Source organism: Pelodiscus sinensis, chromosome 3 (assembly GCF_052426305.1).
Source record: "Pelodiscus sinensis isolate ZL-2025 chromosome 3, ASM5242630v1, whole genome shotgun sequence".
Classification (NCBI taxonomy): domain Eukaryota; kingdom Metazoa; phylum Chordata; order Testudines; family Trionychidae; genus Pelodiscus; species Pelodiscus sinensis.
Genome location: NC_143054.1, coordinates 199,002,899 through 199,026,966, shown reverse-complemented (window position 1 = coordinate 199,026,966; position 24,068 = coordinate 199,002,899). Strand labels below are relative to the sequence as shown.

The window sequence follows — 24,068 nt, the reverse complement described above, 5'->3', positions numbered from 1 at the left end:
GAATTCATAGAATTCTATGTCTAGATCTCTTACTAGCTCCATCACTAAGAATACATCAGAATACATACTTACTACTCCACATAATCACTTCCAGCAAAGATGCAGGACATCATGAATTGAAATCCTGGAGCCTTCCTTTTGGGCTTCACGCTACATCGGGGTCAACTATCCCTATCTTTGTCACTTCTGTGCATATGTGCACAACTTTACCTTCCCCCAAATCTCCTAAACAATGCATTTTTAGATGATTCTATTTTGTTCTTTTATCTTTATAAGCAGGTGCCAGCCCCATGCTGTGCCAAAATAGTTAAAGGCTATGTCAGTTCAGAATTCACCCCTGCCCTTAGCTTTGCCTTTATTAATTAGCTAATACTAAAAGAAAATAAAAAACCCAGAGAGGCTCCTTTCTCATGCCTTCTCCCCAAGCTTGGCTGCTCTTACGATTTTTCTGTTAAGACTGATGAGGCTTAGACCAAAGAGTCCCAAACTGTTTACTAAGGTGACCCATCCACTGCATTTTCTTTCTTTTTGCAAGCCACCATTCCATATATGCACCCTCTGCCCTTGTGCTGTAATCTGAATCCTGGCCCAGTGCAGAGGAAGCTGGGGGCAAGGGAGGTTGAAGAGCAAGCCCACGCTACACTCACCCCTCTTCTATGCTCTCAGCTTTATGTGTAATGACCTGTTGTGTTACAGCACCACTCAAGTTTGGGGGGTGGCCAGGCTTTGTGACTCAATGTGTCTGGTTGCAATCGCTGAACTAGGCAGCCAGGCCCGTTTTCGCAGGACAGAACCACCACTGTGGGATGTGGAGGGGACAGCCTTGCTCTCCACTCCCCCTCCTGTCTGCATCTGGCTGGCACAGTGTGGCTACGTCTAGACTACATCCCTTTTTCATAAAAGGGATGTAAATTAGACGTATCGCAATTGCTAATGAAGTGGGGATTTAAATCTCCCCTGCTTCATTAGCATAAAAATGGCTGCCGCTTTTTTTCGGCACGGAGCTTTGACGGAGAAACGCGCCAGTCTAGACGCTGATCTTGCGGAAAATAAAGCCTTTTCCGAAAGATCCCTTATTTCATAGAGGGATAAGGGATCTTTCAGAAAAGGCTTTATTTTCCTCAAGATCGGTGTCTAGACTGGCGCTTTTCTCCGTCAAAATTCCGTGTCGGAAAAAAACGGCAGCCATTTTTATGCTAATGAAGCGGGAGAGATTTAAATCCCCGCTTCATTAGCAATTGTGATACATATAATTTACATCCCTTTTACGAAAAAGGGATGTAATCTAGATGTAGCATGTGTGTTTACCTGGTTCAAGTCCCAGTGATGGGTTAACCTGGTCCTAGACACAGTGATTCATCTAGAATCTTCAGGGGAACCACGATTTGGGAAACTCTGGCTTAGATGTCTTTATCTGGGGGCTACTCTCCCTTCGCTTACATGCAGAATTAAAAAGTTGCACCTGTCACAATGAAGGAAGTATTTAAACTAATATCTCCCATCAGCTTTCTAATACCTTCTAACTTAATGGGTCCACAAAAGAGCCCCGCTGTCGTATTACAGTGCCATTCAGAATCTTGAAATGTTGACTTAACCAAGTTGGAAATCTTGTGGCCTTGATGTCTGAGACGTAACTCGCTTACAGAAGTTTCCTGTGTAATGCTGTACCAGGCATCCTATGCAAAATGGAGCTGAGGTCAGGTAGTTTAGTGTCATTCATTGGAAGATATGGTTCATGTGCTAGCTCAAACTCTGCACTACTGTCATGTTTAAATATTAATTGTATTTATTAATAAAAAATTGGGTGCTTTAATTTTTTGCACTGAATTTGTATATTTTTAATGCAGGACAATGTAGCACTTTAAAGACTAACAAGATGGTTTATTAGATGATGAGCTTTCGTGGGCCAGACCCACTTCCTCAGATCAAAACTGATCTGAGGAAGTGGGTCTGGCCCATGAAAGCTCATCATCTAATAAACCATCTTGTTAGTCTTTAAAGTGCTACATTGTCCTGCATTTTGCTTCAGCTACCGCAGACTAACACGACTACATTTCTATCACTATTCTATATTTTTAATGTGTATCTAGGATTTCTGAAAAAAGTAGAAAGGAAGAAAAAAGGTACATGATAGAAATGACAATTTGGGATTGCTGTGTAGTGGTTTGAATAATTCTTTGGATACAGCAGTGTGTTGCATACATCAGTGTAATTAATCATTTTAATATGATTACAAGAGAACTTTTTTATGCCTTAATAACCCTAAATGTGTTTTTAAAAAATCATTAAAGAAAAACAATAATCCCTCCTGTGGAAAGTGCACATGTAGTTAAGTGGGAGGAGATCAAACTATCATCTTGGAATTTGACAACACTCTTAATTCTGTGTACATCTCTTGAATTTCCTTATGTGCATGAGAAAGTCAGAGAGAACAATTTTATACATCACATGCTAGGAAAAAAAATCCTCTGTATGTGTCAAAAGCTATTTAGAAAATAAAACTGCTTCTTCCAGGGCACTATAGGTGTATATGAGAGAGGTTCCATCAAGTGCAGGGATGAAATGTCTGTCTGCAAACTGCCTAGCTGTGCAGACTAGAACACCATGGAGAGAAGGCTCTCGTTTTATAGCATGGGGAGTCCATCCTGTTCCACGACTAAGGCTAAGTGCTGTGACAATATTTAAAAGTTTGGCAGAAAGTTAATTTTTAGTTTGTATAATTTTGATGGGTAGTGTAATTGCAGATGTTTAGTTCTGCCCATTTTTTTCCAGTCTGTAGCTATTTGAAATGTAACTAATCACCAGCCACACCGGAAATACTAACCCAGGAACCAATCTCTGCAACAAACCCCATTGCCACCTCTGTTCATACATCCATGCTAATGACTAGGGCTCAACAAACCGCTGAATCTACTTGCCCGTGGCGAGTAGATTTCAGCAGGTTGCTCCGAGCGCCCCATTCATCAGCGCTTTGCGCATGCGCAGTGCGGGGCTGGCAAGTGGCTCTCGCCGGGGTTTGTCAAGCCCTGCTAATGACATCACATTAGTAGACATGCAGGTGAACAGGCCAAACCTGGGATAGGTGCAGTAATGGCTATTAGCCAGGATGAGCAGGGATGGGGCCCCTAGCCTCTGTTTGCCAGAAGCTGGGATGGGTGCCAGGGCAGGGATCACTTGAGGTTTACTAGCGGGCTGTGTCTAGACTGGCATGATTTTCCGGAAATGCTTTTAACATCTTTTCGGAAAAGAGCGTCTAGATTGGCACGGACGCTTTTCTGCAAATGCACTTTTTGCGGAAAAGCGTCCGTGGCCAATCTAGACGCGCTTTTGTGCAAAAAAGCCCCGATCCCCATTTTTGCCATCGGGGCTTTTTTTGCGGAAAACAAATCTGAGCCGTCTACACTGGCCCTTTTACGCAAAAGTTTTGCACAAAAGGGACTTTTGCCCCAACGGGAGCAGCATCGTATTTCCGCAAGAAGCCCTGATTTCAGACAGTAGGAAGTCAGGGCTTTTGCGGACATTCAAGCGGCCAGTGTAGGCAGCTGGCAAGTTTTTCCGGAAAGGCGGCTGATTTTCTGGAAAAACTGGCCAGTCTAGACACCGGGCTTGGGCCAGGCAGGAAGGCAGGACGCTGGGCAAGGTGCTCTCGTGGGCCAGCAGCGCCCCCTGCGGGCCAGCCTGTGTCTACACCCCGCAGCGCAGACTACAGCCCCCAGCATGCACCGCGCGCCGGCCTCCCAGAGGGAACGCGGCTCTCGAGCCCCCGCGGCATGCTGGGAGTTGGAGTCTGAGACGCGCGCCAGCCCCGGGGCATGCTGGGACGCCTCTAGCTCGCCGCGGTCCGGGCTCCCCGCCCTCAGCGGTGGCGGGCGCGCGGCGATGACGAACGATGCCCCGCGCCCGAAGCGTTCGTCTCCTTGGCGACGATGGCCGGGCGGAGGGGCCGCAGCCCGCTGCAGGGGGCTCAGCGGCGGGGCCGCGAGCTGCGGCGGCAGGTACCGGCCCCTCGGGGGGGATCCGGTCCGGGCAAGGGGAGCGGCGCCCCCTGCTGGCGGTGGGGGGATCCGGTCCGGGCAAGGGGAGCGGCGCCCCCTGCTGGCGGTGGGGGGATCCGGTCCGGGCAAGGGGAGCGGCGCCCCCTGCTGGCGGGGTGGGGGGATCCGGTCCGGGCAAGGGGAGCGGCGCCCCCTGCTGGCGGGGTGGGGGGACCCGGTCCGGGCAAGGGGAGCGGCGCCCCCTGCTGGCGGGGTGGGGGATCCGGTCCGGGCAAGGGGAGCGGCGCCCCCTGCTGGCGGTGGGGGGATCCGGTCCGGGCAAGGGGAGCGGCGCCCCCTGCTGGCGGTGGGGGGATCCGGTCCGGGCAAGGGGAGCGGCGCCCCCTGCTGGCGGTGGGGGGATCCGGTCCGGGCAAGGGGAGCGGCGCCCCCTGCTGGCGGTGGGGGGATCCGGTCCGGGCAAGGGGAGCGGCGCCCCCTGCTGGCGGTGGGGGGATCCGGTCCGGGCAAGGGGAGCGGCGCCCCCTGCTGGCGGTGGGGGATCCGGTCCGGGCAAGGGGAGCGGCGCCCCCTGCTGGCGGGGTGGGGGGATCCGGTCCGGGCAAGGGGAGCGGCGCCCCCTGCTGGCGGTGGGGGGATCCGGTCCGGGCAAGGGGAGCGGCGCCCCCTGCTGGCGGTGGGGGGATCCGGTCCGGGCAAGGGGAGCGGCGCCCCCTGCTGGCGGGGTGGGGGGATCCGGTCCGGGCAAGGGGAGCGGCGCCCCCTGCTGGCGGTGGGGGGATCCGGTCCGGGCAAGGGGAGCGGCGCCCCCTGCTGGCGGTGGGGGGATCCGGTCCGGGCAAGGGGAGCGGCGCCCCCTGCTGGCGGTGGGGGATCCGGTCCGGGCAAGGGGAGCGGCGCCCCCTGCTGGCGGGGTGGGGGGATCCGGTCCGGGCAAGGGGAGCGGCGCCCCCTGCTGGCGGTGGGGGGATCCGGTCCGGGCAAGGGGAGCGGCGCCCCCTGCTGGCGGTGGGGGGATCCGGTCCGGGCAAGGGGAGCGGCGCCCCCTGCTGGCGGGGTGGGGGGATCCGGTCCGGGCAAGGGGAGCGGCGCCCCCTGCTGGCGGGGTGGGGGGACCCGGTCCGGGCAAGGGGAGCGGCGCCCCCTGCTGGCGGGGTGGGGGATCCGGTCCGGGCAAGGGGAGCGGCGCCCCCTGCTGGCGGGGTGGGGGATCCGGTCCGGGCAAGGGGAGCGGCGCCCCCTGCTGGCGGGGTAGGGGATCCGGTCCGGGCAAGGGGAGCGGCGCCCCCTGCTGGCGGGGTGGGGGATCCGGTCCGGGCAAGGGGAGCGGCGCCCCCTGCTGGCGGGGTGGGGGATCCGGTCCGGGCAAGGGGAGCGGCGCCCCCTGCTGGCGGGGTGGGGGATCCGATCCGGGCAAGGGGAGCGGCGCCCCCTGCTGGCGGTGGGGGGATCCGGTCCGGGCAAGGGGAGCGGCGCCCCCTGCTGGCGGGGTGGGGGATCCGGTCCGGGCAAGGGGAGCGGCGCCCCCTGCTGGCGGGGTGGGGGATCCGGTCCGGGCAAGGGGAGCGGCGCCCCCTGCTGGCGGGGTGGGGGATCCGGTCCGGGCAAGGGGAGCGGTGCCCCCTGCTGGCGGAGTGGTGGGGAATCCAGATCAGACATAGGAACAGCGCACCCTGGTGACGGGGTTGGGGGATCCAGTCCGGGCAAGGGGAGCAGCGCCCCCTGCTGGCGGGGTGGGGGATCCAGTCTGGGCAAGGGGAGCGGCGCCCCCCTGCTGGTGGGGAAAGTCCAGTCCAGACAGGGGAACAGCACTCCCTCATGGCGGTGGGGGGAGCCAGTCTGTGCAAGGGGAGCAGCGCCCCCTGCTGGTGGCGTGGGTGGGATCCAGGCTGGGGAAGGGGAGCAGTGCCCCCCGGTAGGCGGTGTGGGGAGATCCAGGCTGGGCAGGGGAGCAGTGCCCTCTGCTGGTAGGATGGTGGGGTCCAGTCTGGGGAAGGGGTGTGGCACCCCTGGATGTCATGGTTGGGGTTGGGAACGTTTCTTGTTTGATATCTGAGCCTCCAAGCCCATCTTCCCTGTGCTGTGCATCTCTGAATGCTGAAATCTTACCATGCAGGTGGATGAATTGCTTGCGGAGAGCAAGGAGAGGAGGGCCCTAGACCCTGCGAGAAGGAAGTACCTTTTTCAGAGGTAATTAATCCTAGCAATACACACGGCATAGAGGCAAAATGCATCGCTGGATCTGAAATCTAGGCTGGGACATGTGGGTAATATTTGTGAAGGGCTAAGCTGTTTGTCATTGAGTGATAACTGCAGCTGATTTTGATAGAAAGTTCCCTAAACAATTTTGCTGTTAAATTCATCTTCAGTGATGTGGAGGGATGCCCATGTAAATTAATTATGGGGATTGGAAAGTTGAATAGTGGGCTCGAAGCCAGGAGACATAGGTTCTAGTCCCAGTCTTGCCACTCACTTCCTCTCTGTTTCCCCATCCATACAGTGAGGATAACTATCCTTCCTTTGTACCTGTCCTTTGTTTTTTTATCCAAGGATCAGAAGCTTCTGCTGATGAATCTAATATAATTATTATTATTTTAGAATTTTCAGTTAAACTAAACATGAAATATAAAAATATATTCTGAAGTGGCAAGTTTGAACTCCCACGTCAGGCAATGGAAAGTGTAAAACAGGAGAAGCTGATGCAGTTCCTCTTGTGGAATTATTCTAGGCAAAGTTCGGAGGTACCTCTATGTGTGAGTCTGTTCTGTGGAAAAATACATATGGATCCCATGTGCCTTGCTTTCTTTTTTAAATCAAATACATGGTTTTAAAAGTTGCAGTCTCTTTCTGCTTCTGGGGCAGATGATGTTGGGGTTAGCCTACCATGAGGCAAATACTCATTTCTTCTAATGCTATTATTTACATAGCACCAAAAACACACATAGGGAATTTAGGAAGGCAAAGTTCCTTTCCTAAGGGGCTTAAAATCTGTGCACTCGAGTAACCCCATTGACTTTAGTGGGACGACTTATGTTTGTAAAGTTACATATGTGTATAAGTACTCTGAGGTTATGTCTACACTACAAGCTTCTTTTGGAAGAAGCTTTTCTGGAAGATCTCTTCCAGAAAAACTTATTTTGAAAGAGAGTGTCTACACAGCAAAAGTGCAACGAAAAAGCGATGAGCTTTTTTGAAAATATCGTCCACATTAATTGGACACTGTCTCGCATTTAAGTTGTGATTAGTCTGGACGGAGTGGTTTTTCTGGAGGCCCTTCTTTCGAAAGAGCTCCCTCTTCTGCGTCCATACACACCTTTTTCCAAAAAAGCTTTTTTGGAAAAAGGCTTCTTCCCCGTGGAATGAGGTTTACCGCCATCGGAAAAACCCCTCCATTCGTTTGTCTTTCTGTCGAAATAATTCAATAGCAGTGTGGACGAAATAATTCAATAATTCCAGAAAAACACTGCAGTGTAGACACACCCTGAGGGTCAGAGGGCTAACCTCATGTTTCAGAAATTATACATAGTTTTAGTCATTTATGCATCAGAAGAGAACACACAACCTTTGTTTTCAATACAGATGTTTGGAATTGAAAAAATCAGTGGATGAAAATACGTCTGTTCTTCAAAAATTGAAAAAAGTAAGTATAGAGGTTAAAGCATTTCCTATTTTCTCAAAATAAAATGTATGGAATGTTTAGAGAGTACTAATTATGTAAATTAGTCAGGGCAGGCGCCGTGTCTAATTTTTTGTACAAAAGCAAGTCTTTTTGGGCCCTGATCTTGACTGACGGATTAGTCTAATATAAAAATTAAATACAGCAATGATATTTTTTCTATATGCCTTTAAATGTCAAGTTCTGTAGTTGAAAAGTTTCTTAAGATTACTTAATATTCTAGTAGGGGGTAGTAATAGGAAAATCACAAAACTGAAAAATAAGAATATAGATTTTTGACCGCCTTATTGGCGACATGAAAGATCTTTTACGTAAACAGAAAATGGAGAGCTGGCCACCCCATGCTTAATTACTTAAATGATATCACTGAAGAAAACAGAACATATTGCTCAAACAAGAAGTTCAAATTGGCTGAGAGCCTAAGGCCTCAATGCATCCAATGCTAATACTCTTCATTCTCTTCCTTCCTCCCTTCTGCCCACTTCTGGCTGTTTCATGTGAACTCATCTGAGAGGCCTGATCTGGTAGGTGGCCTCTGAGCAAGCCTACTGGATCAGGCCCTGCATGTGACTTAAAAGATGGCTGAATATTGATCTTCCCCTGGTTTGTGAATTGCTCTGGGGTTACGGCATAAGATAGATGCCCAGACATTTAGAGGGAGGCAGTACTGCACGAGCCCAGAGGTTGGAACTTAGGGGTCTAGAGCACTTTATTGCCAAGTGAATTTAGGCACCTGCAGGATTTGGCAGTGGGAGTTGTGTGTCGCAGTCAAAACAAGGACTAACGTGCTTAACTCCTTTTGTGCATTCTTGCATAAGTAATTAGAAAACACAAATGGAGGGGTTAGCTTCATTCCTTCAGCAGTTTGGTGTATTCTTTTTTTCTAGACGGATGAGCCCGCACCTATAGGGAATTATAATCAGAGAAAAGAAGAGGAAGAAAAACAATTGTTAAAACTCTCCCAGCAGCTCCAGAAACTTGCCGCAGTCCTGAATGAGGACAATGTGTAAGTAATATAAACAGACAAACACATTTTAATTAGGCTAGCATTAAGAAATACCAGGGGACAAGTGAAACAAAAAACAGGACTGTGTAGCACTTTAAAGACTAACAAGATGGTTTAATAGGTGATGAGCTTTCGTGGGCCAGACCCACTTCCTCAGATCAAATAGTGGAAGAAAATTGTCGCAACCATATATACCAAAGGATACAATTAAAAAAAATGAATTGTAACCAGGGGACAAGTGACTTTGTTATAGAACCACAGAAGTTGTTTTCATACTCATATAAAAATGTATTCATTTTACAGCTGAAACAGACACATTCGTGTCTATGAAAGGAGCTGAAGATAAAATACCAAAGCATTCCTTAGAATCTGTACTGAACTGTGGGCACTACAGCAGCCATTCCCTTTTCATTTTTGTCTTTTTATAGTATGCCCTGTCCAGACATTGAAGCATGAGCCAATGCTCATCTGTTCCCTCAGGCTACGTCTACACTGCAAGTTTTTGCTAATGACATTGCAACTCATGCTAATGAGTCCCTCATTAGCATGTTTTCTGCCGCAAAAACATGCAGTGTAGACAAAGCCTCAGAGAAACCCTTTCTTCTTCATGCTGTGGACATTCTGTCACCAAGAACAAAGGGGAACCAGTGTGCTAAACTGAAGACCTGTGTTTCTCTTGGTTGTTGGAGGTGGAGCCCTCTAGACATTCAGGGAAAGTTGACTTTTTCTGACTCCACCCCTAGCAATGGGAGGTGAGAAAAATGAACCCAAATATAAAAAGGGCCAGGCCTGACTGAAAGGCAGGTAGGGACACATAAAAGAATACTGTAAGTCGGTAGGCACTATGCAGGTTGAAGAGCCAGGATGGTGGCTGAAGATGTGCAGTTCCTGAGGGGAGCGGTTTGGTTGACTGCAGGCCAGAGGGGTCTGACTGGAAGATTCCAAGGATTGTGGTTGGGTCCAAAATTGAATGTGGTCATCAAAGGTCGGAATAGGGTGTGTATATCCTGGCCTCCAAGTCCTGCCCAGAGGGACCTCTGCACAGTTTAGAGTTTGGGAATTTCTGCTGGTTGTGCTGGGAAGCTGAGACCCTGGAATGAGCACCCTGCTGCAAGGTAACTTCAGAGACGCTGAATGACAAGGAAAGTAATTCTCAGTTATATGCTGTGGAATAATCTGGAGGTGATCCATTGAAATAAGCAATTAAACGTGGGGTATCATTTATCTTGTGCAGAGATGGGAAATATCAAAATAGTCCTCAGACAGAACAGGAAAATGAAGAGGAGGAGGAGGATGAAGAAGGTAGTGGAGAGGAAGATGCTGAAGAGGATGATGACGACGACGGTGAAGAAGAGGAGGAGGATGACGATGAATCGGATGATCAGCCAACAATTAAAGAATTTATCACTGTTGGTGATTTTGTTGCCCAGCAGGAAGGGGATCTTACGTTTAAGGTACCTATATCTTTGAAAACACTATACAGTGTGTTTGAACACAGACTGTAGATGACTGTGTGTATGTCTCAGAACTCTGATTAAAGAAATGCATGCAAATCCACCGCTCTCTCCGGTCCCTCTTTTCCAATTGTCCGTCTCTTTTTCCCACCTTGTCAGACTATTCTCTGGAGACAAAATTATGATCCTGGAGTAATCCTCATATCCAACTGCTCTGACCACATCCAGTCCCTGCAGTCACTGTTTTTTTTTTCTTATGCACATTATCTGATCTCTACATAAATTTCAGCCCCTGCTCTGTCCCTCTTAATTTTCTTTCCCTGTTGCTCCCTTTGTTTCTTTTTCCCACTCTTGCTCTTGTGCCTTTCACATTGCCCTTAAACTTGATGTAGCCTCTTATTTTTGTCTTCTGTACTTTTAATATTCATATTCCATGAATCCTTTTCTTCACTGGTGTTAACTAAGATTCACTAAAACTTTCATTCTCTGCGGTGCTGTCATATATTCTGTCTTTGATTGTAAACTACCATATATATTCGAACATAAGCCTGTTTTTCATAAGCCAATCCCCCTAAACCTACAGGAAAAAAAAGTTTAAAAGGTCAGTCACCTGTTTATAAGCTGACTCCAGTGTGCAGACTTCCAGTCCCAGCTTGTCAGTGTCAGCGCGGGCTCAGGGATGTGCTGGCTGCAGGCATGGAGCCTTTCAGCTCCCATTGGCTGCTGTTTCTAGCCAGTGGGAGCTGAGAGGCTCTGTTCCTGCAGCCACCACTAGGATCAGAGTGGCAGGTGGGCAGGGCAGACTGTATGGCTGAGCTACATGCAGCCAAGGTAGAAGACCAGTGGGCAGGGGCCCATTAGCCAATGGGAGTCACAGGAAGTTTGCTGACCCCCCCTTCCTCCCGTGGGAAAAATGTGAAGAACCCGTTCATAAGCCAACCTCTGCTCTTTACAGTGGGATTTTTCACCAAAAAAACCTGGCTTATGAATGAATATATATGGTATTTGGGACTAGGCTGTATCTTATCTTTGTTAAAGAGCAGTGTGCGTGAGCTTTAAAAAGATTTGGTAATATCTGGTTGGAAAGGTGAGGAAGCTTTCTCACACTATTTTTTGGAGCAAATCATTCAAGAAAACTCCTTATAACTGCATACTTAACAGTGAAATCAGTCCATGCTTTTAAAAACACGGTAACAAACTGGAGAATGCCAAAGTAAGAACTAGGATGGTGACTCTGATCTCCATAGGGACACATGGGTATTTGGCCTTGGTCTCTTGTTCCTTGAGCCATAAGTACTCTCTAGTAGTCTCTCCTCTTGTCTCCAGGGCATATTTGATAGATAAGCTCTGAAAGGAGTCTTTGTGGCTGGACTCTGCTCAGTTTCATATGTATGGTTAAGTATCTCTGTTTACATCTCTCCCAAATCTACTTGAAGGTGCCTTCAAGAACACCTGAACAAGAGGAAACCTTAGGGGTGGGAGCATATTCTTAGTGCTTGGCCTGTAACTTCACTGAAATGCCTTATACTTGTTTTTTCTTACCTAAAAATAAAGTTGAAAGTTGAACTTTTACCACCCTTGGCTATTTGGAAAAAGTAAACTAGCTCACTAACACTGCAGTTTCAAAGAATTCATGATCAACCAGAATATGAAATCATCTGGGTAGGCCAGTCTTAGATAAAAATTAGATTTAAGAACAAATTAGAAGACAATGTTATATTTTGTTCTAAAGGTGAGAACATGACCAACAATTGTTCCACAAGTAATTTTTAAACATCTGAATATCAATGCATTTGTGTCTCCTCTTCTTCTCTGTCTTCCCTCTCCCCTGTTACTGAAGAATGGTGAAGTGCTGCTTATACTTGACAAAAAGCCTGATGGTTGGTGGATGGCTACAAATTCCAAAGGGGAGAGAGGCCTCGTTCCTAAAACCTACCTCGCGGTTAGTCTGTTTCCACCTTCTTCCTTTGTATTTGCACCTCAGAGATGTGATGAGTGAGCATGTGTAAAGCTACAGATGATTAGCAAAGCTTTTTTTTCTCACCTTACAAAGATAAATTAGATAGCGGTTAATTTGTTGTAAACAAAACCAGCACCCGTGAACCCTTGAAGTGTGATGATCTCTGACATGGAAGGGCAGTAGTGAATACCTAGGTTGCTGTAATGTAATTCACATGTACACTTTCATGTACTACTTTTAACTTTATGTACCGACGTTTTTGTGCCTCATGACATTTATTTAGGTGTATAAATGGCATTTGTGCATTTCATTTGGATAGATGTCTAAAGAGCAAACACAACACACACATTTCTGTTTAGATACCCCACTTGGGTATATTGAATCCTGTTCTGATGAAACCTGTGTCTGTGTGTCTTGCATTCTACTGGGTTTTCTCTCTAGTGAGAGAGCTTTGTAGGGCCAAACCACAGAGCAACTTATGTAGCTTTGATTACTTTGTACCTGAAGGTTCAGGTGCATTTTCCTCTCTCAGGAGGCTTGCTCTCAAAATGAGCTCGCTTGTTTACTATTTTAAGAGGCAAAAACTTGCTGCTGTAGAAATTGAAAAATTACTGACTTTAGCTGCAGAGCATCATACTCTCATAGGGTACGTCTACACTGCAACTTTATTTCAAAATAACTAGCGTTATTCCAAATTAACTTAGATGGCATCTACACAGCAGGAAGTTATTTCGAAATACTGTCAAGCTGGAGAACTTCTTACTCAGGCTCCTGTAGCTCTCATTGTATGAGGAGTAAGGGAAATCAAAGGAAGAGTGCTCCATTTCGAAATAAGTGCTGTGTAGATGTACCCATATAATAATAAGTTATTTCAAAATAAGCTACGTAATTCACGTAGCTCAATTTGTGTATCTTATTTTGAGTTAAGCCCTGCTGTGTAGTTGCACCCATAGTGCCCTGTAGCTATCAGTCATTTTGCTCACTGACCATTAAAATGAACTAAGCTCCTCTTCTAAGATATTGAGCCATCGTGATGGGTGCTCAAACTGTTTTTAAAATCTGATCTATAAAGTAGGTAAATCACTTGGCAATTTTAACCCTGATTTACAGGCAAGCAATAAAGACGGAGTTGGCCAAGAGGCAAGTGAAGAGGAAAGTGAGGAAGACATAGAGGTGGTTGATGAAACAGCAAATAGTACCAAAATTAAAAAAAGGTAAAAATGAGATTGCATTGGAGAAAATGAAGTGAAATGTAACCTGCACCTCTCTTTTTTTTTTCTTTAAATTACTTGAAGTGCAAATGCTTTGCCAGTTATGTTTCTCTTTGTAGTAATGACATTTTCAGTACAGGAGTAATTGTATTTATTGTGTAGATTTCCAGTTTGAACTTTGCTTTCAACTTCCAGTCATTTCTTTCTTTACTAAGTTTTTTTGGCTAATAAAATCAAAGAATGGCTGCTATCCTATCTTCATAAATCACTCCACAGAGTGGAAAGTAGTAATATGTTTTCCAACTGCTTGTTGATGGGCACATCGACCTGATGTACTAGACTTCTGCCATTCAGAGGCAGATACATGTATCTTATAGTTGTAGTAATTATTACTTATGCGTCCATATGTTGGCAGTACAGTCATATTGTTTTGCTTTATGGTTTCCTTTTCTTTCCCACCCTACCTACAGAACGGATTCTCACTGGAGTGCTGTTAGAAAAGCTATCACTGAGGTAGGTATATTTCTTACGATATTACCTTAATAAACTGTCATTGGCTGTGTCTACACTGGCATGAATTTCCGGAACTGCTTAAAACGGAATACTATTCCGTTTTCAGTTTTTCCGGAAAAGGAGCGTCTACATTGGCAGGCTGCTTTTCCGGAAAACTGGCAAAGCCCTTTTTCCGGAAAAGCGTCTGTGGCCAATGTAGACGCGCTTTTCCAGAAAAGACTGTTGGGCTGTCTACACTGGCCCTTTTCCAGAACAGTGTTCCGGAATAAGGACTTATGCCCGAGCAGGAGCAGAATAGTTTTTCCGGAATAGTGGCTTATTTTGTACAGTAGAGCGTCGTTGCTTTTCCGGAAATTCAAGGGCCAGTGTAGACAGCTCGCAGCTTATTCCGGAAAAGCGGCTGATTTTCCGGAATAAGTGGCCCAGTGTAGACACAGCCATTATGTTTATAAATTGTATTTGGCATGAGAGCAGTCTTTCTGTTTACACTTCCAGGTAGACATAGTTATTTTGAAATAATAACTCCCAAAATAACTATTTTGAAATGAGCTTATTCCTCTTCACAAGCAGAAGTTATTATTTCAAAATAACAGGCTTGGTAGTGTGGATGTGCACCTTGTTATTTCGAAATAAGGGGAATTCTTTCAAAATAATTCCCCAGTATAGACATGCCCTTTGATTTAATCAGAGGGGATTTTTGGCAAGGAAAGGGTCTGTAGTTCTTTGTATCAGTGATACAAGGTGCCCAAACGTTTCAGTGAGGGGTACCAGTGTACAATTCTAAACAAATACAGAAATGCGTGTCTAGTTGTATTTTTCTTTAGTAGTACCCATTAGATCTTGTTTCAGAGATGTGTTTAGTACAATATTGTAATGTCAGTGTATATTATATCTCGACAAATGAAGTTCTGTCAGTGTGGTAGAGCAAAATAGGAGACTGTGTGTAAAAACTCTGAAGATAACTTTCAGGAACAGGTGCCCGAATCCCAACATGTGTGTGTTCTCCTTTGTGATTGGCTGCCCTGGGAATGGACGTTAGGATACGGACATAAGCTAGTTAGTGGTTAATGAAAATTGCTACAACTTCAGAATATAATTTAATGTTTTGAGCAGAATAATACCATTGATATGCTGGCAACCATGGGAGCAGTTCCTGCAGGATTCCGACCATCAACTCTCTCCCAGCTCCTAGAAGAAGGTAAGATATTCTTGCAGTGATTGCAGAGCAGCATTCATTATCACCCGTGATGAGCCTCTGATCCAAATTACCAGTCTGTTAAGAACAGTCTCATTCTTTTTAAATTACCCAGGATTGGTTGCCTATACTAATTGTGGTTAACTCGGTTGTGTGTAGGAATCTTCTTAGCTTCTTTCTTCATTCGTCTGGGGTGAAATCCTCGTCCCATTGAAGTTAATGACAAAACTCCCTGTGACTTTGACGATTTCACCCTAGAAGGGGCGAATTCACCAAGGCAGTTTGTAGGCAGTGTAGAATAAGAATACTAAAAATCCTTTTCCCGCCCTCTCCCCCCACAATTTCTCTAGCCATAGCTAAATTGCAGGCTTCATTTCTTTTAAGCTCAAGAGGGCACCCGAAGAATGTTGAAAGCAATGTTTTTATAACTGTAATTTTAAGTTCCTTATGGCCTAAGAAATAAGATGGTATAGGTAGAAAACACTGTTTATGCTCAATGGATGTTATCCTGCAGGGATGAAATCTATAACTAAATAGAATCTATGCTGTTCCAAGAGATGGGTGAAGGCATATAAACAATATAAGAAAAGTAAAAAACTTCTTCTTCTAGGAAATCAGTTTCAAGCCAGTTACTTCATACAGCCTGAATTTACTCCTTCGCAACTGGCTTTCAGAGACCTAGTATGGAACCCTGAAACAGACTCTGTGAGTAATTTCTGGAGATAAAGCTCTGCATGTGGTCACTATCAGGGTAGATGACAAGAGTGTTTAGTTAGATGAACAGGAACAGAGCTCAGAAAACAAATATATTATTAGTAAATATCAAAGTGAGGTAAATGTTAACATGCTTCTATGTCACCCAGGGCATTCCAGGAGGTAGATACTATCTCATCGTATCAGCCGACAGACAAAATATCATAAGAAACATGATGTCATGATATTCCCTAGATAAGAACCAATTCCAGCTGAGCAAACCTATTGCTTTTCTGTCTCCCAGGTGAAACAGCTGTACCAGGCTGAACTAATCTTTTAGCTAGACGTCAGACTTTTTTCTGACACTGTGAAATCACTTGGTTTTCATTTAGATGAGTAGTTGTTCTTCATTGAGGAGATTTGGGGTCATTTTCTAACTAGCCTTTGCAACATCATTTCAATATTGTAGTTGCAAAAATGCACGTACGCCAGGCATGTAGAAGAGAGTACCTCAGAAGATTGAAATGCCAGAAAGCCCTGAACTATTTGGAGATGGTACCAACCTCTTCCTCCTGGGTCTTTGCTTACCTTGTTATCAGTGGGAGAACCAACTGTTTGCTACAGTAAATTAACTTGCAGATTCCCCATTATGTGTGTGAATTACAATCCAGTGTCATTGCCGTAAGAAATCCTTCCTGCTTATGTTTGATGGACAAGGTGTTTTCATCCCCGTGCCTTGTCTGAGGGTACAGTATAGGCCACAGACTCCTAGCACATGTTCAAAATGCACACGGAAGAGTGTGGGTCTGTGGACAAAACTGAAGGGTAAATGGACTGGAGTTGGTGGACCCCGCCCACCATGGAGGGGTGGAGAAGCCTTTAGATGTTTGTAGTTACTAAAAACAATCTCTGTTGTATAAATAGGTGGCCTGTATCCAACCATAACTGTAACTCGACACTGTTTTTTCGAGTGATTGTTAGATGGCTTTTTATAAACATAATTGATGGAGGTGAAATGGAACTGGTCTTAAGCCAGACCCTGATAGGCCTGTGTTCATAAAAGCACCCCCACACTTGACATTAATTAGCACTCTTGTTGACAGAGCAGAACCACCAAGAGCTAAGTGGAATGGAGACTGACTGGTGTCCCTCAGAGGGGGCCTCTTTGCAAAAGGGTTGAGATATTACAGAAAAGCTTTGTGGTTGCCACTTGATCTATACCCACTCTGTGGACAGAACAATCCAGTCTCCATGGTGCTGTTGCACTTGTCACAAGCCTGAATATTTATGCCATAGTTAGGAGGAGGACCGTGTAGCTTTAACTCTCTGTCTTACTGTTTTGTCTGCTTCACAGATTCAGCCAAGGCCAACTCGAATATCACTGATTTTAACTTTATGGAATTGTAAAATGATTCCCCTTCCAGGAGTGAGCATACAGGTTCTCAGTAGACATGTTCGACTCTGCCTTTTTGATGGTAACAGGGTGAGTTGCTCTGAGGCAATACAATGGAATGTTCCAGAATCAGTGAGGTTAAAACATGATGTATTAAGCGATGGGCAACCTAGGCTAGTAAGTAAGCTGCACAAGTGGCCCTCTCTCATTTCAGTGGGCCATAAGTTTGTCATAACAAAGACAATCTCTCAGGATAGGGTAGTTTTGCTCACTGTGCTTGCACACCTAGAATTTGTGGGGTGTGCTTATTGAACTGTAGCAGCACTTAGATTGGATGCAGAGGGAGTGCTTGGCTCTCACAGTCAATCTTATGTCTTAAAAGTGTTTTAAAAGTGACTGGAACATTTATGAGCCCAAATCTCATTGAAAGTCAACAGGATTTGGACTTCTACATGCCTGAGTCACTGTAAAAATGGGACTTAGCCTCTAAGTCACTTAGGGTATGTCTACACTACCCCGCTAGTTCGAACTAGCGGGGTAATGTATGCATACCGCACTTGCTAATGAAGCCCGGGATTTGAATTTCCCGGGCTTCATTAGCATAAGCGGGGAGCCGCCATTTTTAAATCCCCGCTGCTTCGAACCCCGTGTAGCGCGGCTACACGGGGCTCGAACTAGGTAGTTCGGACTAGGGTCCTATTCCGAACTACCGTTACTCCTCGTGAAACGAGGTGTACCGGTAGTTCGGAATAGGCACCCTAGTCCGAACTACCTAGTTCGAGCCCCGTGTAGCCGCGCTACACGGGGTTCGAAGCAGCGGGGATTTAAAAATGGCGGCTCCCCGCTTATGCTAATGAAGCCCGGGAAATTCAAATCCCGGGCTTCATTAGCAAGTGCGGTATGCATACATTACCCCGCTAGTTCGAACTAGCGGGGTAGTGTAGACATACCCTTAGGTTCTTTTGAAAATTTTACCCTAGATCCCCAATTTCATTTAACTCATATATGCTGCTTTTTACACACAAGAAACAGCTCTGCTAAGGAAATTCTGCTTTTTACAGTCACTTTTTGGAGTACAATTTTACTTTCAGTTTATTTGCAGTCTACATACTTTTTAAAAAGTAATATGAAAATGAAATATATAAGCTGACCATAAATGGGACAGTTTTAGAGAACTTTTATTTAAAAAAGAGCTTCATGTGAATTCATTTTACTTTAGTAAATACATTCTTGGTGCAGATTTGTTTCTGTTTGTCTAAAAATCACCAAGCATTCTTATACCACTGTATAAATCATAGGCAAAAATTTGTTTCTTAAATCAAGATGAATAGAAAACATATAATCCAGAGTTTCAAAATTCTGAAAATAGTCCACCAACCTTGGTGGGCTACTTAGAATTCAGAGGCACCTCCTCACTCATTTCACGCCACTATTTTCACTTCTGTGTCAAATCCCATATGCTCATGGCCAAGCGAGTGTTTCGTTGCACCTTCTGAAGCTGCTGCTAAATTGCAAGAAGCATTGCTAGAGAGGCTGTGCTAAGACGTGGGCTGAACTTGTATTGTAATGCCGAGTGCTGGACTAGCCTTGTATGACACTACATAATTTTCCAGAAAGCTTTTTTTTTTAATGTTTTTCCCGCCACAATTTCCTTTCTTTTTCTAGGTGCTGAGTAACATTCATACAGTTAGAGCTACATGGCAACCTAAAAATCCCAAAACATGGACCTTCTCACCACGGGTAGGTATATAGCATAGCAAATTGACTTGAATATGCATGTGCGTCTGCTCATTGTAGAACAGTGTATGTGTAGATGTTGTCAGCTAATAGGCTCACCTCACTTTAGTCTTTTTACACAAAGAAAATGTATTAGAAAGGAAAAATGGAACTGCTTTGGGAGATTTAGCCCTCAAAAGCATTAGCTCTGAACGAAGGGCTGTATCTTGCAAACACTTGCTATTGAGTATAGTACTTAGTACCCAGAGTAATCCCAGTGATTTCAGGATGATAAAGCGCTATGCTTAGTAGTGTGTGCAGGGTCGGACCCCTAATACAGCATCTCTGTTGGCTCACTGAAGTCAAGAAAGGTCCAGTTTCTCTGGGCCAACAGATCTGACCCAGAACATTTTCATTTGGAGGAAGTGCGTCGTGTGGATGATAATACCTAGTAGCATCCACCCCTAGATCTCAGAACATCCTACAAAAGCGGGTATGCATGGTAATTCCTGCTTTACCGATGGGAAGACTGACGCACACAGGTGAAGTGACATATGTCTACGGTCACAAATACAGTAGAGCTAAGTATGGTGAATGTTGTAAGGCCCACAGCTGCACCACCTCAGAATAGAACTGATAAAGTTGAATTAACCAATTAGGACGGGGTAGCTGTAAGCCTGGCGGAATTCCATTTTTTCCCAGCTTTGACAATACTGAATTTTCTTTTTTCCCAATTTTTAATTGTGTTTATTTTTACAGTTGTGGGAAATTAAGGGAGGATGGGGTTGTGGTTAGGGAGGAGTCATTCAGCAGCAAGATGGCCGCCCCCGGACGAGGGCTTGTCCTCCCGGGACTGGCCAGGGGTCTCTCCTGTGGCTAGTCAAGACCGTGGCCCTCCCCACACCTTGCATCTGCAGGGATCCATTGTCACCCACTCTGTAGCCATGCAGCTCTGTACTTACTCCCCTGAGAGCCAGGCAGTCAAAAGCTCTTTGCACTGCCATAGGGCTGGTGACCTGCAGACACAAGGTGTGCAGGGGAGGCTATTACGGATGGATGATTTTGTTTGTTGATTTCAGATTGTCGGTCGCAATCGATACTTGACAACATCTGCCGATTTAAATCAAATGCTGTCAACGTTGTGTGTGTGCCAGGAAGGGAATGCCCCAGGAAATGCTGAGAGGAGCTGATGTTAGTTATTGAGAAGGTGGCACGCTGTGCTTGGAATCAGTATAAACTTGAGCTCCAGGGCGTTGTTAGCAGTCGAGAAGAGGAGAGCGCAGCTGTGAATACGCTGCCTTTGTCATTTCATGATCATAGCTCATGACCTGATAATCTGCCTTAAACTGATGTTGTGTAGGATCGCTGTACTCTGTCAGTTGCTCTATGTTGACTGTGTTTCTCTTGTGGGCAAAACAGTCTCTTAGGGCATGTCTAGACAGCGGGGCTATAAAATAGCTCCTCTGCATCTTTAAACTCAACCATTATTTCAAAATATGTTTCAAAATAACGGGCGTGCTCATTCGGCATCCCTGTAGCCTTTGTTCCACGAGGGTTAAAAGATCTCTCGAAATAGTGCGTTATTTTGAAATTTGGTGCTGTGTAGACACGCCAAATTTCTAAATAAGCAATTTTGAAATACAATCGAAATAAGATATGCAATTTATGTAGCACAAATTGCGTATCTTATTTTGAATTTAGGGTGCTATGTAGACGCACCCTTATTTATTAAATACTTTGAGAGCCAATCATTACCAAAGGTGTTACTTTTAGAGATTAGCAGCGTTTTATGGAAAAACAAAGAAGAACAGTAGATTTGCCTTGAGTCTTTTTAGTTAAAAGAAAGTGATGAATAATAAAACTGACCTTAGGCTCTTCTGTAAAAGATTCAAGGTGTTCAGAAGTTTTTTAAAAATTGTGAATCTTGAAAATCTACACTGACAGCTTATTTTTGTTTTAATGCATTAGGTAACAGGCATCTTACCCAGCTTGCTTGATGGTGATTGTTTTGTCAGATCCAATTCTTCATCTCCAGACGTCGGTATATTATTTGAACTTGGCATCACTTATATTCGCAATGTAAGCATAGAGAGGTAGATACATTTTCCAAACTCAATATTTTATTATCACTTCCAGAATCTCAACATCAAACAATTGTGGTACAATAGAAAATTGATTTTTACTGTTAGTCAAATGTTAGGTTGACAGCAGTGGAAACTGAAGTCTTATTACCCACAGAAAAGGAAAAACATTCATTGCACCCCACCCACTACCATCTGTGGAGGAACAGAAAGGTAGTTTTTACTCTCTTTGTTTGGCAATCAGAACACTTTGTCTTCCTGATCACTTGATCTCAGAAAATTATACTTGTGCTGAAAGCATTTGTATTGGTCTTCCGAAAGGCTGGATTGTGACTAAGGACCTATTCCTTCTCATTCATTCTACTTTCCCCATTGCCTTCCAATTTTAGCACGGTTAGTAGCTCACAATCAAATTGTACAAAAACTCATTTTTGGTCCCAGCCTGGGGCGACGGGGCTTCATAAAATCTACCAGCCCCCGTCCCTCTAGGCTCTTGGCTGGATCTTGAGGGGAATGTCTTTTTTTCTGCTTCTCAGTTGGGGGGCCACATCTGTGAGGGGCTTTTTTTTTCTCCTCGCTTGGGGGCTAGGTCAGTGAAGTTTTGTTTTGGGTTTTTTGCTTCCAGTAGAGATGTAAGTGACTAGTTGACTACCCGATAAGCATATGCGGAGAGCAGGGGAGGCAGAGGCGCAGCTGGAGGATTTGAGCATGAGCCGGGAATCAGCTGTCCCAGCTCACACCTGGTCCCCCCAGCTGCACCTCTGCTTTTTAAATGTTTTAAGAGCTGCCCGGGTGCTAGCCAGGACAGCTGATTCCTGGCTCACACTGCGTCTCCCCCACTGCACCTCTGCTTTTTAAAGAGCCTAGCGGCTCTTAATGCATTTAAAAAGCAGAGGCGCAGCCGGGGGTGGAGGAGGAAGACTTGGTCTGAGCTGGGACAGTTGACTCCCGACTCGTGCTCAGTCTCCCCCCCGTGCCTCTTCCTTTTAAATATATTAAGAGCCAGGCGGCTCTTAGTACATTTAAAAGGTAGAGCCGCAATGGGATTAGCTCTTAGGACAGAGAAGGGACCCGAACCCGTGGGTCTTTGGGTTTGCAAAGTTAGATAATTGGCAACCCCACTGGGCAGGTGGGCACCAGCCAGCGCAAGCACATCACTGCACAAATGTCAGCGGGACCGTGTCCATGCGGGCCTGGCTTGTACGTGCGTGGCGGGGGGGATAGGCAGGGGAGGTGCTGACTGTTGTACCCTCGGGCTGAGAATTCCTGTCAGTGGCCTTGTCTGGAACCTTTCCTAATTTTGAGAGAGATTTTATCTGTGGTTCCTCAAAATGTCACTTGTCTCGTTGGGTTCTGTTTTTAGCTGGCTGACTAAGTTCTGTTCCCCTCTTGCTTTCCAGTCAACCAGTGAAAGAGGAGAGTTAAGCTGTGGCTGGGCTTTTCTAAAGCTCTTTGACGCCAGTGGAATTCCAATTTCTTCCAAGTAAGTTGCCTGCCTTTTCCTCTCAGAGTGCCGGGTTTCTTTACAACTCATACGCTCGCTACGTTTTTTGGTATCAAAATTCTTGTTGCCGTTATCAGTGCTGGAATGTCACCTAGTAACCGTAGGGATAAGGGCACCGTAACAAGTCACTGGCGCGCTGCCATGGCACCTCCTGTTGGTCGCTTTGGGAATGAGCTCATTCAGTAGGATGCCTTCCCTGCTGATGTCTCGCCCACTGCTACTCTCGCTTTCTCCATTGTCTTCACAGTCGGACTCATGTCATTCCTGGACCAGGGAGTCTGCTTCTGGGCTTGGTCCTCCAGCTGTGCCCGAGCTCTGTTGGCTCCTTCCTCTTCCAGGGGATTGGTAGCTCCTGGGTTTATCACTCGCCTCAGTGGCTCACTGCAGCCCTCAGACTAGCCTCTTTCTCAAAGCGCATGCTGCCGTCTGGCTTAGCCATTCTTATCATTGGAAAGGAGGGGGCCCAGGCCTGTCTGCTACTCTGGGCCCTGAAGCAGGGACCCTACCCACTGCCCTCCTCCACCTCTCCTCCACCACTTGCGTTTCTGGGCTACTTCCCCGTAGTCCCAGCCTCTTCTCTGCCCTTCGTGTCATGGCCCCAGCTTGGCATTCATCAGCCTAGTGCTCTCCCAGCCTCTCTGATCCTGCTCTTGTCTTGGTTGTCTCTCTGAGAGCCAGCCCTTTGCCCTCCAAGTGGAAACTGCCCTCTGCTCTGCTCTGCTGCCCCTTATATCTGGGCTGCTCCATCATGCCCTTTTCTGATTTGCTCTCAATGAGCTCTTTCCCCATTGGCTGGGCTCTGCACAGCCACTCCTGTGCTGCACTAGGCCCTCCCACGCCGACTTGGGGCAGCTGTCCCACTACAGACACGTGTATTAATTGCAGAAATGTTAAAAATTGTCAGTGGTGGCAAAGTATTTCCAGGGATGGAAAGTTGTTCCAATGGTTAATTAATTAACCCCACTGTTAAAATTCTGCGCCTGGTTTCCCGTGTGTCTAGCCTTTGGATCTTGTTAACCCTTTGTTTGCTGGACTTAAGAGACCATTACTGAATGCTTGTTGCCCAGGCAGATACTTATTAATTGTCATCATATCACTCCTTAACATTCTCTTTGTTAAACTGAATAGCTTGAATTCCTTTCCTTATGTCTTTTGTTTACAGGTTTCTGTCTTATGTTCCAAAAGCTTAAGATTCAGGGCTTCAGCTGGCCACCTGCAGGGGTCACAAAGAGATTACTCCCTGCCACGTATTCTCATGGTTTGGAAAGGGGGTTGTCTCTTTTTTTGAAGCATCAGAGATGAAACACTGGGCAGGATGTGCCATGGCTCTGATGCGGCACCAATGATTTCTCTCTCTCTCTCTCTCTCTCTCTCTCTCTCTCTCTCTCAGATGCTTGTCTGGCTGGTTCTTGGTCTCATGCTTTGGAGCTAACTTATCACCATATGTGGCGTCAGTTCAGGGGACCAGGGCTTAGGCAGTCTGGCTTCCTAGGATAGAGTCCCCTAGCCTGTAATTTATACATTCTTAGTGCTTCAAAATGCAGCAGGGTAATATTTGTTTAGAAACACAAATATTATGGAACTCACTACCTCAAGCAGGGAGTGAGACCAGACCTCACTGCTAGCAGAGCTAAATGCAAATCAAAACAAGCAATTGAGTTGACCTATTCA

General features: G+C 46.1%; 1 protein-coding gene across 2 annotated transcripts in view; it reads left to right on the top strand.

Moving 5' to 3' along the window:
- The first annotated feature begins 3,811 nt into the window (after positions 1-3,811).
- Positions 3,812-24,068, top strand: part of NPHP1 (nephrocystin 1) — a 35,063-nt gene continuing 14,806 nt past the window's right edge. Inside the window, exons 1-14 of one of the 2 annotated variants that reach the window (XR_012903068.2) lie at positions 3,812-3,995; positions 6,112-6,185; positions 7,575-7,635; positions 8,559-8,677; positions 9,912-10,131; positions 11,972-12,073; positions 13,202-13,305; positions 13,773-13,815; positions 14,929-15,013; positions 15,621-15,715; positions 17,058-17,186; positions 18,762-18,836; positions 20,781-20,891; positions 22,294-22,376. Coding sequence is in view for 1 of the 2 variants with exons in the window: in XM_075925801.2 (XP_075781916.2) it covers positions 3,927-3,995; positions 6,112-6,185; positions 7,575-7,635; positions 8,559-8,677; positions 9,912-10,131; positions 11,972-12,073; positions 13,202-13,305; positions 13,773-13,815; positions 14,929-15,013; positions 15,621-15,715; positions 17,058-17,186; positions 18,762-18,836; positions 20,781-20,891; positions 22,294-22,376 (1,370 nt within the window). In the remaining variant the exon portion in view is untranslated. The remainder of the gene's footprint in view (positions 3,996-6,111; positions 6,186-7,574; positions 7,636-8,558; positions 8,678-9,911; positions 10,132-11,971; positions 12,074-13,201; positions 13,306-13,772; positions 13,816-14,928; positions 15,014-15,620; positions 15,716-17,057; positions 17,187-18,761; positions 18,837-20,780; positions 20,892-22,293; positions 22,377-24,068) is intronic. The other variant, XM_075925801.2, reaches the window with a different exon arrangement.